The following is a 14961-nucleotide window of genomic DNA, read 5'->3' on the forward strand; positions in this document are numbered from 1 at the left end:
CACGCAAGAAGACAAAGCGAAGCGTCGAAACGGTAACGCAAAAAAATTGCAGATTCAACCCAGTTACCCCAACTGTTGAACACACATTTGACGCATGGACAAACAAACACGCAAAAACACAAAAGTGAAGATGCCTCTCTCCATCCACACAGGGAAACACGAACCAACTTATGCCGAAAGTACTTTCATTTTCCCCTATGCGTTAATCACACTTTTAAAAAAATTATGCCTTAATTTTCTTTTTCATTTCTTTTGTCTATTAAGCTGAAAGGCTGTTTTCCTCAGTGTTGTTTTCTTTTCTGGTAATTTAATATAGATCGACTGTTTTACTGCGACGGGGGGGCACCGGCTCCGCGGCGCCCAGCCTTCATAATTTCATCTACCAGTAGTAGCTGGGCGACAATCTCTCCAGTCGTCTCTAGAATACTTCGTTTCACAAGGACGTTATCCAGGATCCCAGCCGCTAGCGGGTCAACGGTGCTTCCCGTGTCGAGTCGAAGGCCCACCCAGCGCCCTTCCTGGCGTGCTCGTCGGCTGGCCTCCTGCAGGGAAATAAGGCACTGCTGAACATCAAGGCCGGAGTTCTCCGCCAAGGTTTTCGGTATGACAAGGATGGCATCGGCGTACGCTCGAACACCAATTTTTTGTTTACCTGACACGGTGTCAGCATAACGGGTCAGATGGTCGTGAAGAGCCACCTCAAACGAGCCGGCGCCTGCGAGAACGCCACCCCTCTCGTAAGCGTTCTTGACTGCACGAAGACCATCACGAATGGCATCCTTGAGTTGGGCAATAGTGTGATCATTGGGTCCCTTGACAAGCAATGTGCAGCTCCGACCCTTACGCGCATCCTCCACGAAGGTGTACTTGTCGTCACCCAATGTGTACTCTTGTACACGTCCAGCCTCACCAAGGACATCCACTGTGAGGTTCTCGGTTGTGTTTACGGCCTCACCCCCGCAGGCCAGAATAAGGCGTTCCATATTACGACGCTTGGCACGCCGTAGAGCCAAAATCCCCTCCTTGGACAGCATCTCCAGTGCAATCGGGTCAATTCCCTTCTGATTGATTACAACGAAGCTGCGCTGATTTTCCTTCGTGCAAACCTGTTTCTTTAGAGCAATGATGTCCCTAACGCGGTCATCTGTTACCTTCCGCTCCGCGGTAACCATACGCGCTTTCTCCGCCGCATCCTTGAAGTAAAAACCGGTGTTCAGTTCGCTTCGCTCGTACTCAAGAGAAACGTTACAGACCAGAATGTAGGCATTCTCCAGGTACTTTGGCATGTTGTCATTACGACCACCGTGGTCCAAAACAATCCCGTTCACAAAACGAGTATCCGAGCTCAGGCGATGCTTCATGTGCATGACCTCAACCATATGTAGATCAATTTCTCTTCCATCTTCGGGGACAACAGCGAGCACAGAGTCAACCACAGCCTCCGCCAGTTGAACCGACATGTGTGCGTTAACCTTCGTTGAGAGGGCAGTGTGAGCGACATTTGTGAGGTATTCTCGACGAGTGGCAACGGGGATCTCAACGACGCTTTCCTCCAAATATTTAACTGCTTCGTTGCGGGCAAGTCGAAAGCCCTCCGTCAGGATACGAGGATGAAGACCATCTTGGATGTACCTCTCACACTGCCGCATCATTTCACCAATCACAAGGACTGCGCTCGTCGTCCCATCACCAGTGATGTCATCGACGGCAGTGGCGGCGCGAGCTATGAAAACAGCAGTTGGGTGTTGAATCTGCATTTCACCTAGAAGAGTGATTCCATCCTTAGTAATTTTAATAAGCCCAGCACCTGAAACGAGCATCTTCATTGTGCCTCTGGGGCCCAAGTTCGTCTTGAGCACTTCCTGTAATCCACGGGAGGCAACCATATTTATCTCGAGTGCACTAGCCTTCCGGGCTTGTTTCCCTCCGGGATTTATGTATGCTAGGTTAGATGCCATCATCTTTCCCCCTTAATCCAATCTCGCTGCTTTTACAATTAATTGTGCTTGGTTATTCTTCATAGCGTTTTGTCACAGTTCAGTTTCACCAAAGTAAATGGCAATAGAAGTATGTAAAATAAAGATATTTTTGTTAAAAGGAGGTATAATGATGCTTGTACGCAATGAAAAGTAGAGATTGCGCACACCCTGCCAACTCGGCGCGCTCATACACCATCGTAATTACACAGTTAGAACACAGAAGATGAAAAGAAAAAAAGAAAGTTCATACTGCTCAAACCGGATGTCATCAGTCTCGCCGCACAACCTACCAAGTGGGGTCCTTGTTGCCAGTCTTCTTTTTGTCGTTCAGCTCGAAGTGCTTCGTGCGCTTCAGCACGTTCTGGATAATCGATTTGCAGTTAGAACACTGAAGCTTCAGAACAATCTTCTTGGTCGTCTTCGCCTTTTTGTGAAAGATGGGCTTTGTCTGACCACCATAACCAGACTGCTTGCGGTCGTAGCGACGCTTACCTCGGGCGTACAGGCGCGCCTTGCCAGCCTTGTACTGCACAACCTTGAAGCTCTTGTGAGCGTTGCACCGCTCATCAGGGCAGTGCATCTTCTTTTTCTTCGGGTAGTTGACCATCCTGGGCTGTCGGAGCTAGTACAGAAGTAGAAATTAAGGTCAAAACACAATGTTAATAGAATGTTTCTCAAAAAACTTAGGAATTAAACAGTGTGGGCAGTGACAAGAGGGAAATAGAGAAGGTGATGTCACCATCTCTGGTTATAATAAACACGATGAAATTCTAAATCAACATATATATATATATATATACCAATTCAGACAATATTCACACCAGTAATAAGCATTAAAAAAAGGTTCGAAGGACGGTATTAATAAACAACCAGATTAGCCTACTTTTTAGGAGTGGGGGAAAGGTAACAAATGATATTTCAGTATTCGGATATGGCCTCAATTGCCACTCACTGCAACTTAAACAGTTGAGTGCACATTACTTTTTTTAAAACAAAGAATAAGAGTACTTTCTACAACCATGAAGCAACCAGTGATCCAATCCCTGAGCTGTTTACTGCTGTAGACAGTACATTCAACTTCAAAAGTTACATAAAATGTTCCAAATACCTATGCTCGAAATGTCTGCGCATCGAACCATTATTAGCACTACTTCAATTGGGTCCTCCAATCTGATGAAGATGCACGCCACTCCTATATTTAGGATGAATGGGCGTAAATAATACAACAAAATATTTAAAAAAAAAAGTAAGAACGATCTAGCCCAATAAACAGCGCCCCCTCCACAACAGTTCACTATCACAAGTTCCGTGACGGTCCCCGTCCGGTAGATGAGTATGAAACGAGGTAAATGATTTGCAATCACCACATGTGACCCCATCTAAAAAGAAAAAAAAGGAATAAATGACAAAAATCTACCTCGTGAAATTTGAACTTCTACACTCCTGGTCATAGCATATATTAGCAAATGAGTAGGAAAAAATAGTTTCTCGTTGCACTCTACTTTGGTCGCCAACAAAATTTGAGGTCGGGTTCAAATACACCCCCCCCCCCCAAAAAAAAAGGGGGTACGGAAGGGAAATGTCCCGTCGAGACCCACACCGCACACCAATGAAAGTAAACAAAAAGTCGTTGCAGCTCGGGGTGTAAAACAATAAGAAGTCGGAGTAAACCCTGCCACCGCAAAAAGGATATGTGGAGACATCCCGTGGGACGACGTTACGTGAAGAATATACGCTGAAAAGAAATTTGTGACATGTTAAATGTATCCCATATGTGTGTGCACGTGTTGTCAGTAAACTTAGACAGTTCAAACAATAGGAGTGCGCATCACTAGAATACAAAAAAATCCACAACCCACTCCTCGCCATTGATATAAGTTACACACTGGATCAGGGCAAGCAGGGCATGAACAAAAGCACCGACACTTAAAGAAGCATAAATTGACGCAAAGGTGAATAAAATTTCTCTTTAAATGAAGAGCGCTGCAACGAAATCGGTCAATAAAAGTTTCAGGCGACAACAATGAAATAATAACTCCTTTGCAGGTACACGCAGCGTGAAGGATATCATCTCATAATTATTCCAGATTAACACAGAGCAGTAAGAATAACCACAATGTGAGTCACATTCACACCAGCAAACAAAGTGAGCTCATATCCTTTCTCACCTGTGTTTCTTACTGGCGCGTAAATGGGATACATCTTTACAACGTCATACAGAGGATGCTGCGCCGCAACCGCGTGCACGGGACCACGTTCAAGAATGGCAAAACTACGAGGAATACATGAACATTTAATGCACACAGCAACTGTCAATCCAAAAATGGTTGGGAGTCACTTCGCGGAATTACCTCTTCACGGAAAGCAGAGCTACAGAACATTCATCACCGACACTCGTTTAACGCGGACTCCCAAGAAGGACAGGGAAACAACCATCTCGATCAACGGTTGAGCCAAAACATATAAATAGTAAAAATGGTATCTTAAAGCAAATGTAAGTACCTATAAAATCAAGCACAGTATGAGCAATTCTCACCAACGAGAGCCGTAGCACTCGCCTAAAGCAAAAATACCGCACCCCCGCTTCACATTTCAAAAACAAAAAAAAGGCATATAGAATCATAAACGTGAGACAGAACGCGTAAGTAGTCCAATGCTCGTGTACCGGTAAGCAAGATTTTTAAAAAAGAACACAGAAGCTGTTGTGATAACCCGATAACTTGTGACGCATATTGTCCCATATTCCCTCGGGAGACCACCGTAGCATCAACACAACCCAACAGAAACTTCCGTTACGTGCAGCGACGGATAAAAACAAGAAGAGTAATAAACCACAAGCCCCCACAACGAGCATCGGAGGCTCCCTAATAGAAGAAAGGAGAAAGGGAAAGATATTGCTGCAATCAGAAAAACATTATTCCTCTACATTTAATATGAACCCCCTTTGTCGTAACGCAAAAAAAAAAGCAGAGGACTAAACTTAAATTAGCAAATATATTCTCGTTACGAGAAAGAATGCGATTTTTAGTAAACACGTGCAGAGCTGTAATAACAAACGAAACCAGATATAAAGAAAGATATCATCACGAAGAGTTAAATTTTAAAACAACTGTAACGGTGCACGACGCAGAAAGTAATCAACAGCACAGATTTAAAGGGAAACAAAATAAAGACTTCCTCTGCCACCTACAACAGGGTTTCCATCATTGATGAATACAGAACCATCTGTAGTGTGTCTTGTCTCCCGGATATATCAATATGCAGCACTTTTATATAATATTCACTCGGTACCTACCCAGCTGCCCACTGCAAAGTGAGGAAAGGAGAAACTACAGCACATGAATTAATCCAAATCCCACGCCATCAAAAAAAATTCGGTAGCTCCAAACACTTAGGTAAAAGGCATAAACTTCCCTATTTCAGCATGTGGCAGCACTATTACAAGCCACCGTAAACAAAATCTCGCTTAGAACTACCGCCGGCATCCCTGAGAAACTCCTATGTTTGTATCAAATGACTGAGAAGTTGCATTTAAACGGACTGCATATCGTCTTCTGGGTGCCGCTTCCAAAGCTCACATGAGCTACAGTCCCCCAGCGCTAGCACATATTTTTAACAAGTGTGTTGCTGATGTCAGGAATGGGGTCGCCGGCATCCCGGTGCTTGGGCAACAAGGTTTGTCACACGCTTCTACTACATCATAGTGTTTCCTAATAACCCCCTTAATTGTCCTCCTAGCGGCCGTCACGCTTCAATTTGATATTACGTCATGCATTCATCCGTTTAATTCTTCTGTTCATTTCCACCGACACTGTCGTGCTTCGTGCACAACGGTGGTATAACTGATGTAATGACGCTGCGAAACAAACCTATAAACTTTGGGGACTACGAAATTCACATTCAAAGATACCAAATGCATAGTGTGCATCATTCATTTCATTTACATCTCCTACCACCCTGTGAAACAGGGTAATTCTGTAAGACTCTACATCGTGTCCTTCACAGCAAAAAAAAAAACTTTCCAAGTGAAACAGAGTTATTCTGCTGGCACCTTGTTGCTCCACCAGGCACACTGACTGTTCCTCCACACAGAAATACAGAGTTGCTTTAATTTTTTTTAAAAAAGTCTCTCCCCATCCTCCCCACACGGTTCCGCTCCGGACACTGCCACTAGAATCTTCAAGCTCCGTGCGGTTTAAATGAATCACAGCAAAATAACGAAGTGTTAACCTACAAAATGGCTATTCATCGACAATTCAATCGGTCCCTGAATAGCACCGGTGTCTTACGCGGTCCGCATGATAAGGCATTAACCCACTGCCCCTGGGGGAGGGAGGGGGGAAAAAGTGAATCATTATCCAGTCGTCCCCGCATGCAAAACAAAAGGAGTGGACAGATATCTCTTTTTTTTTTTTTTGCTGTGAGTGTCATCGCCTCCGTTGAATAGATTGTTCTACCTGGTTAACACTAAATATATTCAGCCCTCTCGAGGGTGATTTGTGCGTTTCCCCTTCACCTGGAAGACCCTTAGCACTTTAGCGAATGATACTAAACAGTTGCCTTGGTTCCAACGCCGAGCGCACCCAATATCCAACATATATAAAAACTCCAGGACCTACATCAACCAAATGAGATCGGGAGAAAATGCCTGCTTTCTCCCCCAACATTGACAACAGTATAGGCTCCCCTCGCTACGGTGGAATATGACACTGGTATGCATTCAGCTTGGACAGCTCCTCAACTTCTCGGCCCATCTGCAGATAGCGCCAAGCAGCTATGGATTGCCAGACGACCCCTTAAGCAGGATCACCGCGGAAGAACCGATCCCTTAGCGTGCCATACTATAATATACGAGCTAGCGGATGACCTCCGTCTGAAACATTCAGCAGGACGCCAGAACAGACGGAGCGTGTTACACACCACCCCATCCAGCACACGAAAAAGCCGCAACCAGGACGCGCTACCCACAAATCCCCTGGCCACGGGCGGGAAATAAAGTAAAATAAACCAGGCCTCGGCCACCCACGGCATCTACGCATTGCACCAACCGAGGCAAGCGACGCAAGCTGCGGGAGCAATGTCACCACGCCCCATCTTGGGAAACAGGCAGCTTGAATACGCTTAGCGCAAAGCAGGGCCGTACATTTCCCCCACCTCGCACGGGCAGCCCAGACTGTTGAGCTACGGTGCTGCACCTCTGACTGCCGCGGAAGGGTAACATCGCCACACCCACGTGAGTCGGTGTGCCTATCGGCTCAGCATCCATTCCCCCCCCCCCCCGGCATCTATGCTGGAGCTGTGGAAACAACGGCCGGGCCACTGCAGCCGTTAGTGAACGTCTCGCCACACATCGAGGGCAAGTCCAGTGCGACCAACGCCAGAGCGGCCGACGTGGACACAACAATCTCGCCTTATTGCTCTCCTCCTGCGGCCGATAAAAAAAAAAGGTAAACACTTAACAATTTGGCATGTTCCATTGTGCCACCATGTGGAGGGGGGCGGAACCACCCTTTTGGCGTGTGCGTTTTCTGCATGGTAGAGGGAAAAGAGACGGTTAGCGTGATGTCTTCGGGAGGCTTCGTGGCCACATTCCCCAATACGGAGTGCTGTGGTACCTACCAAGGTCGGGCTCGGCCTGCCGAAAGGGGTCTTAATTGTGAGCCCACGACGTTTCAGGCGTTTGGAGCACGAGCATTCGCGGTTATATATGTCTATTGCCTGCCTTCTGAGGGGTAAAAGTGCGAGCCCTACGCAGTCTTACCGGGTGTACCGTTAGGTAACCGGCGATTGCAGTTCCTCGCTGGTGGTTAAACAGGTAGACATGGTCGGCAGTGTCGCGGACGCGCTTCATAAAACCAGTGGGTAGATGCGGTTCGTTTCGTATGTCGAACTCCTCAAGGAGGCAATGCCACTTAAAGTAAAGAGATGGAGGCATTTCGCCCCAGCGTCCGCCGCCAGCGGAGTGACCGGGTGTCAGCTTGTTTTCCACGAATGTGTGAGCTATGGCACCGAGGAAGGAGGAATACGTTGGTAGCACTGCGGTGGTGGACGGTGTGGAATTTAAGAAATTGTGAATGGCTTGGGCTGTAGTGAGTGGCAACGGACCCTTTTATCATATCGTGTCTGGATGTGCCCCTTTTTAAAAAATTGTAAACAGGATTGGGAAATTCGTTGGTTCGTGAAACTCGGCGACTATTTGGTCAAATCGCAAAATACCATTGCGCTTTCTAGTGCGTCCGCCGTCAAGGTTCTGGGGTGGAGCTGAAGGTTTGTTTGCGTTTGAAATATTATAACGGTTTGGCCGCTTTGTTTGAGGACGCTCATTCGTACGCATTTTCATACGCAGTATATTCTTTGAGGTGCCTTACGTTACTTTTTTTTTTTAAAATGTTCGCAGCCTAGATGACTATGTTGTCTCGGGGCCACTGTATCGGTAAACAATATTCGGAAACTCTCGCGATGGCTTTATTTATTAAAAAAAAAAAATATGGCACCTGCGGTTGACGTATTTTATTTTGCTCCGTAAAACTGCGGTGTGCGGTGTTGCTGCACCGACGTGGATCCTATGTTTTATTTTCTATGCCACTTTCGATACAATACTTATCGGTCGTTGCATATGGGGATCCACGTTTCGTTACATGTTTCTCAAAAGGTTCAAATTTCTCGTTGGGCCCTTTTGAATCAATGAAGGATATTGGGCTGGGTGAATTAACATCCTACACATATTATCTGATGTGGGATTGCCTTGCATTTGAATAGAAGGAGTCTGTTATGCAACAGCACTCCGAAACAGCGTAACGCAGCCGCTATCCTAAAAATGAAAACAGCAGATGAAAAGTAGATATGTGACTCACACATTTTAAAAAATTGCAGAACTGGTGGTTCATACGGACACGCACCGCTATCTAAACTCGAACAATGCGAAACGACGGGAAGGCGAGCGGTGTTAAGCATGTCTAGGGTTTTTTACAATAAGGTGAAGCAACGTTAGTCCCGCAATGATAATAACAGCAACAATTGTAAGGAGTTTTCGTTTCGACAAAGTGGGGAGAGAGAAACTCAAAAGATTTGAGTGTCTACATTCCCCTTCCCGCTGCGTACCAACTAAGACCTCTTTAACCATTTGGGGTGGTATTTTGAAGCGTAGTTCATCTAAATTTGTGTGCGAAAAGCTTTTATATATCATTCTTTACTTTTTTTAAAAAAAAAAGTCATATATCAAAATATTGGTAAGTCACGCAGGTAAGTTGGTAATAAAACTTCTCAGAGAGTCAGTTAGCAGGACAAACAATGTAACTATAGTTCATCTCTCAACGTTTGGACTCCACGGAAAACGTGAAGGGGGAGGGAAATTGGTGTGAATGAGTCTATGAGCTATTCGCTCTCGATTTGAGAAAGAGGTTGAGGCAGGTTATTTTGCTTTTGCTTCGTTGCTTTTGTCTTTGCATTAACTGAACGGTAATTTGTGCATATATTATTACTTTCCCCAATTTTTCGCGGAAGCACACCAATACTCACTACGTACGGTTGATAACGGTGGAAGTTGCGTTGTTTAGATTTATTAAATTTCGTTTACGCGTATAACCAGTTTAGGTGTTGTTTTCTTACTGACGCTTATGGCAGTAATCTACCTTCGTGTGTCCCCGTTACTGCTGACCCACACCGTCTTGGTTGCATGGTAAAGCGTTTTCGTTGCAGGAGGTCCACCTCAACAAGTTCCACAGTAACGTGTGTACACAGTGGGCTTCGAGGTTTTACCGATGCAATGACGGTATATAGGGGATGACGGGCGCGGTTTTTCAATATCGATTGATGCAAATGGGTCACTGCCAATGGGGATACAACGACTTTTATAATAAATCATGAATATTTTTATTTACCTTCGTTGATGCCAATACTGTTTGGTTTCTCATTAGGCGATCCGTCGGTACCTTGTCGGTCACTCCATACTGTGCCTGTGAAGGTTGTTGCAGCACGTCTAACGGTGCACCCACTAGTGACCCTAGTCCAGACATTGTATTTTAGTTAACTTGTTGGTATCGACGTCTACAACTGTCCTCCTAACCAAAATGTGAATTCTCACTGGAGTATAATTAGTTTATTCCCCTGACACTGGTGCAAAAACGTGTTGACGCATCTGACGATAGGAGCGATATTAACTAGTCCCTTATTGTGTTTGCATGTCTCTATACATGGGTATGCACTTGGTATAGCGAAGGCTACTACATATTTGTTCGCCTCAGCAGCAGATGGGGACTTTTCGTACACTTGGTGCCACGGTTTTGGTTGCTGCCCTTCACCGTACGCACTTGCGCATAGATTTGTATACTTTTCTTTATCTCTCTTGATAGATTAAGGTGATATGTTTAATGTAAAATGATGCTATGCTGACTGAATAATGTTTCATATTTTTTTGTTGCAAATGAATGTGCAACTGCTCTGGCTCGTGCATTAAGCGCCAATTGCGTAACATAAACCATTGCAGTGCCAGCGAAATGGCTTGTGAATGTGTTTGTGTGAACAAGGTAAAGCGCCCGCCAGTTGTGCCCAGACGTGTAAGAAATTTTTCGCGGGTGCTGCATAGTTGGCAGGGGTATTTTTTTTTCTTAATTTTCTTTAGCGATGCATTCCCTTCCACAGATGGGAAATCTACGTAGTGGAGCTAACATAGCACCAGTGACTGGCGTTTTTATTTTTATTTTTTTCAACGTAAGGTTGTTAGCCCCCCCCCCAATTCATCATCGGGTGGGGCGAAATACGAAATGTAAAGGAATTGGTATTCGAGCAACGTTGCATTGCCATGAAACCTTGAAGTGCAGGGGAAAGGGATCATGTTACGCGGATTGCTTTGGCGAAGCATGAGTCAAGGAAGAAGTTGCAGAAAGAAAAAAGTGATAATCAATGAGGGTTGGAAACCTATATCCATTGCTTACATTACGGTGGGTGCGTCGTCCCCAGAACTGGAGGGGAGCTGAGAAGATATTTAGTAAAGGAGGAATCTTGGAATCGGATAATGGCCATTTTCTCCTGAATTTCTATTCGTCCCTACCTCAATCTACTGGATGTCAATTTTTTTTTTACCACTGATACGGTATTTTCCCCCATTTCAATATCTTCCTTTTTGCACCACTTATATATCGTAGGTTTGTTGTGTGGACTGATCACTTCCGACTGCGCCTTCGAGGTATGTCGTCTGAAAAAGTCGCTGGCTATGTTCAGTGCGTCGTTGGCATTATATTTGGTGTTGTCACAGGAGGCGCATCAATATATGTCACGATCGCGATGGAGCTCCTTCAAGTCGCTGTGCCATACGTTCTGGTAACTCTCGGTCTTCAGCGCCGACCTCCAAAAGGTGGTGTCGACAAAGCGATGGCGGAAGCAGAGAGTGTCGAAGCGGAGGTCATGAAGAAACCCAGTAAGCAGCAACGATCTTTCCGTGCACTTTTTATTGGCATTGATTATAAAGGAACTCCAGCTGAGCTCCGGGGGTGTCAGGCTGACGCGGTGATGATGGCCGGCACAATGGAAAAAATTGGCATTCCGATTACTGAGAGGTGCGTCCTTATGGATACCGACGACCCCAGGTTTAACGCCATCAAGCCCACACGAGCGAACATCTTGCAGCACATGGCATGGCTTGTTAAGGACGCGAAGCCTGGCGATGCCCTTTTTCTTCACTATTCCGGTTACGGTGCACAGGTGCGTGCGGAGGAGGATAAAGAGGAGGAGTTCGATCAGTGCATTGTGCCCTGTGACTACGAAGAAAATGGTTGCATACTGGATAATGAGCTTCACGAAATCATATCAACACTACCAAGGGGAGTCCGTCTGACAGCCGTGTTCGACTGTTCGCACGCGGGGACGCTCCTTGACCTTCCGTTCAGTCTCATTTGCAGCAGCAACGACTGCTCTGCAGTGGGTGAAATGAAACGCATCCGCACAGGTGGTGATGTTAATGCCCATGTACTCATGTTTTCCGCCTGTGGAGACGACGAGGCAGCTGCTGACTTGCCCAATGCTGGAGACTTCGTGGAAGGCGCCTCTGGCTCCGGTGGTGCCGCCACACAGTGCTTCATTTCCATGTTGTTAAACAAGACACCAGGAACTATCTACAGCCTCCTCTCAACCACACGTGATAAACTGAGGGAAAAGGGATTCAAACAGTCGCCGCAAATGAGTGCGTCGAGGTGCCTCAGCCTAACCGAGAAGTTTACGTTAACCGAGCTTTTCTCGGTGGCCGAACCGTGCCCTAATATCCTAACTGGAGAACCGCGTTGGAAAACCACCCCTCTTGGTGGAAAATAAGAGCTTTAGCAATGAAATATATATATATATATATATAATATGTGCATAAGTCGGTGTTGACACATATGAGCATAAAGTGACACATATCCCTTCTCATAGGGACCTTTCCCTTTTTTATTAACCTTTTTTGGTTCGTGGATGCGGGGAAGATGTCCATCCGTGTTGTCCCGATTCTAGTGTCACTCGCTGTTCTCGTTGGGTCCTTTGGGCGAAAACGAGCATTTGGTGCGAGGATGATATGTCAAGTGGATGCCGGACGATGGCCGCCGGTGTCTACGTCGCTTTCTAAAGCTCAATTCTGCTTTTTTTTGTGTGTGTGTCAGGAACAGTGACAAGAAAGAAGAATAGTAATAATCGTTTTTTTTTTTGCTTAACGAGGGTTGCGTGGGGCAGGCGTTGGGTTCACTGGGAGAATTACTGAAAGGTGGGTTTCGTATCTTTATTGGTGGGAGCAGGACGGTTCTGAGCGACGTCAATAAGGGGCGTGAACGACGTAGCAGCAACTTTTACTACTCCACATTGTTTTGTACACATTTTCTTTTTATTTTTCTCTCAGGGAATCGAGTTTTACTCCATTTTGCTCTTGAACCTGAAAATATTTCTGCGCTTTGTGTTTGTGCGTTTTTATTCGTTCGCACCTCCACATCGCCCGAATTACTCCCGTGTTCCTTTTTCGTCCGCAGCCGACCCATCCCGCATTACCAAGTGAAAGTGGAACATCCTCATAGCCTTGTGTCGACATTTATGTTACTTTACCACACGCTATTGGGGCCGGGACTCAAGAAACGGTATGTAAAGCGTTGGTGCTGGTGCTTTTGCCGTTAATACGCGTCTACATGGCGCTTCAGTGTGACGGAAATAAAGCATATATTTGCGGATTAGCATGGGTGAACATGCAGGAAATATGCTGTTACTCCTTTATGTAATATCGTATGATTGCATTGATTTTGTTTTGCTTTTCTAAAAAAAGAGTACCCTAACCTGCACTTCGGTGTATGGAGAGGAACGTTGTTGGGGTATAAAGCACTTGGTTATGTGTGATTTCTAATATTCCCCCCCCCCTTAGAAACATTCCCTATTCTGTCGCTCAAACGTATCCAGGACCTCGACCACGGAGAACTCATTGACTGCGTCGACCGTGGTGGGAAGGCTTATGTCATCCTCTCCTACAAAAAAAAAAAAACAACGGTTCCTCTGCTTCCCGGTTCTTGCTCGTCGCAAAAGGCCCCAAGATAACGCACGAAAGCGGCTAAGCCTCAATAATGTTTGTGGGCGTTAGCTTGTTTCACCATGGGGGAAGGTGTCTGGACGAGGTGGGAGGCCTCCATTAAGTCCCTGCGCACCACCGTTTCCCCATAGGCTTAATACCTTGCCCAAATGGAGGACGGGGGAGAATCCCCACGGCCGCTTCGTCCTCCTGTACCACTACCCAATGCAGTGAAGGCGAATGGGGGACAATGAATGAGTGAAAGATAACGGAATTTTTTGAGAGTTGAAAAAACAAATGTGGATGCCATACAGGTGGAGTAAACCCCCTTTTCGGTACTGCTACCAAATGCGAGTCTTCCTGGAATAACAAGTAACTATTCTACCCCCCCCCCCTGAGTATCAACCTTCACAAAGCGGTTGAATATGGTGGTCCGGCCGTGCCTGCACACGGTTTTTCGTGTCCTAGCGCGACTGCTGTTGTCTTCAGGGGCATACATGTACCTTTCCGACCTTCCCCGGAGTGGGAATACCTTGTGCCGCATATGGGTGTCGGGCGTCCGAGCGGAAAGAGTTGCCGCGCGGAGTCTCTACTGTAGGAAAAAAAAGAGCAACTAGAAAGTGTGGACATCACGATAGCGTGTTGCCAACGAAACACATGCGGGGATACCCATTAAATCTGACCAGCGTGCCTTTGCGCCAGAGCCCAACACCCTAGAAAAATGCGCCCCATTTGTGCCTTCTTTCCTCCTCCTCAAGTGATCATTTATATTGTGGACCATGGGTGGCCCAACACGACTCTCGTTAACGAAAAGCGCGATCTGGTTTATCATCCGGTTTAAATCAATCCGGTTCTTTGCCTTCCAACCCTCTCGCTGCGTTACGCTGTTGCCCGTTCCCATCGCACTTATCACAGCACTGGGTGATTCGGCGGCGGTAAACCCGGCCGCAGACTCCAACATGACACTTTTAGCCGATGGAGGTTTTTGCTCCCCTCACCCCTCCACTTTGGATTCGTCCATTCGATGGAAAAGGGATGGGCACCTTCGTGTTTGGTTCCAACTCCTTTAGTCCGAACGGCTTGCACAGAAAATGTGCCGGACGCTTGAAAAAGTAAACCGCGTTTCGCGGCGTCCCCCACCGCACATTCTTCACCTAGTACTTTTAGGGCTTGGTATTGTCGTAACGGTGGGGAGGACTCCTCACGCTTCACCCCTAGATCACTGCACTGCCTTTCTACCTCAGGTCAGTTCTCCTGCCACATGCATTTTGTGAGAGCGCTTCACTCCACACGTTTTGTTGGGCAGTGGAGGACCCTTTGAAGTACCTTTGATGACACCAACGTCCCCATCGCCTGCATCCCTTTTGCTCCTTCGCCGCGTGTTTATTCTGTGTGTCGAACGAGTCCTATCACGTGACCACGTTCCCCATTCCGCCAACCACATTCGTGCACCAATTTCCGTTATTTCCT

The 14961-nt window shown here is 46.3% G+C and overlaps 3 protein-coding genes across 3 annotated transcripts; 1 reads left to right on the forward strand and 2 right to left on the reverse strand.

Annotated features, from left to right (window-relative positions):
• Nucleotides 1–326: 326 nt before the first annotated feature.
• TEOVI_000106600 (T-complex protein 1, zeta subunit, putative) lies at nucleotides 327–1961 on the reverse strand (the record flags this gene model as incomplete). The annotated part of the gene is made up of 1 exon (XM_067224365.1): nucleotides 327–1961. One exon carries the CDS (start codon nucleotides 1959–1961, stop codon nucleotides 327–329), a length of 1635 nt encoding a protein of 544 aa, XP_067080466.1.
• Nucleotides 1962–2265: 304 nt separating this feature from the next.
• Nucleotides 2266–2586, reverse strand: TEOVI_000106700 (60S ribosomal protein L44; the record flags this gene model as incomplete). The annotated part of the gene is made up of 1 exon (XM_067224366.1): nucleotides 2266–2586. The coding sequence occupies one exon, from the start codon at nucleotides 2584–2586 to the stop codon at nucleotides 2266–2268; it is 321 nt and encodes a 106-aa protein (XP_067080467.1).
• An 8579-nt stretch (nucleotides 2587–11165) lies between these two features.
• Nucleotides 11166–12284, forward strand: TEOVI_000106800 (metacaspase; the record flags this gene model as incomplete). Its single annotated transcript, XM_067224367.1, has 1 exon — nucleotides 11166–12284. One exon carries the CDS (start codon nucleotides 11166–11168, stop codon nucleotides 12282–12284), a length of 1119 nt encoding a protein of 372 aa, XP_067080468.1.
• Nucleotides 12285–14961: the final 2677 nt, after the last annotated feature.

This window comes from Trypanosoma equiperdum (assembly GCF_001457755.1).
Source record: "Trypanosoma equiperdum strain OVI genome assembly, contig: ctg_275, whole genome shotgun sequence".
NCBI classification, from domain to species: domain Eukaryota; phylum Euglenozoa; class Kinetoplastea; order Trypanosomatida; family Trypanosomatidae; genus Trypanosoma; species Trypanosoma equiperdum.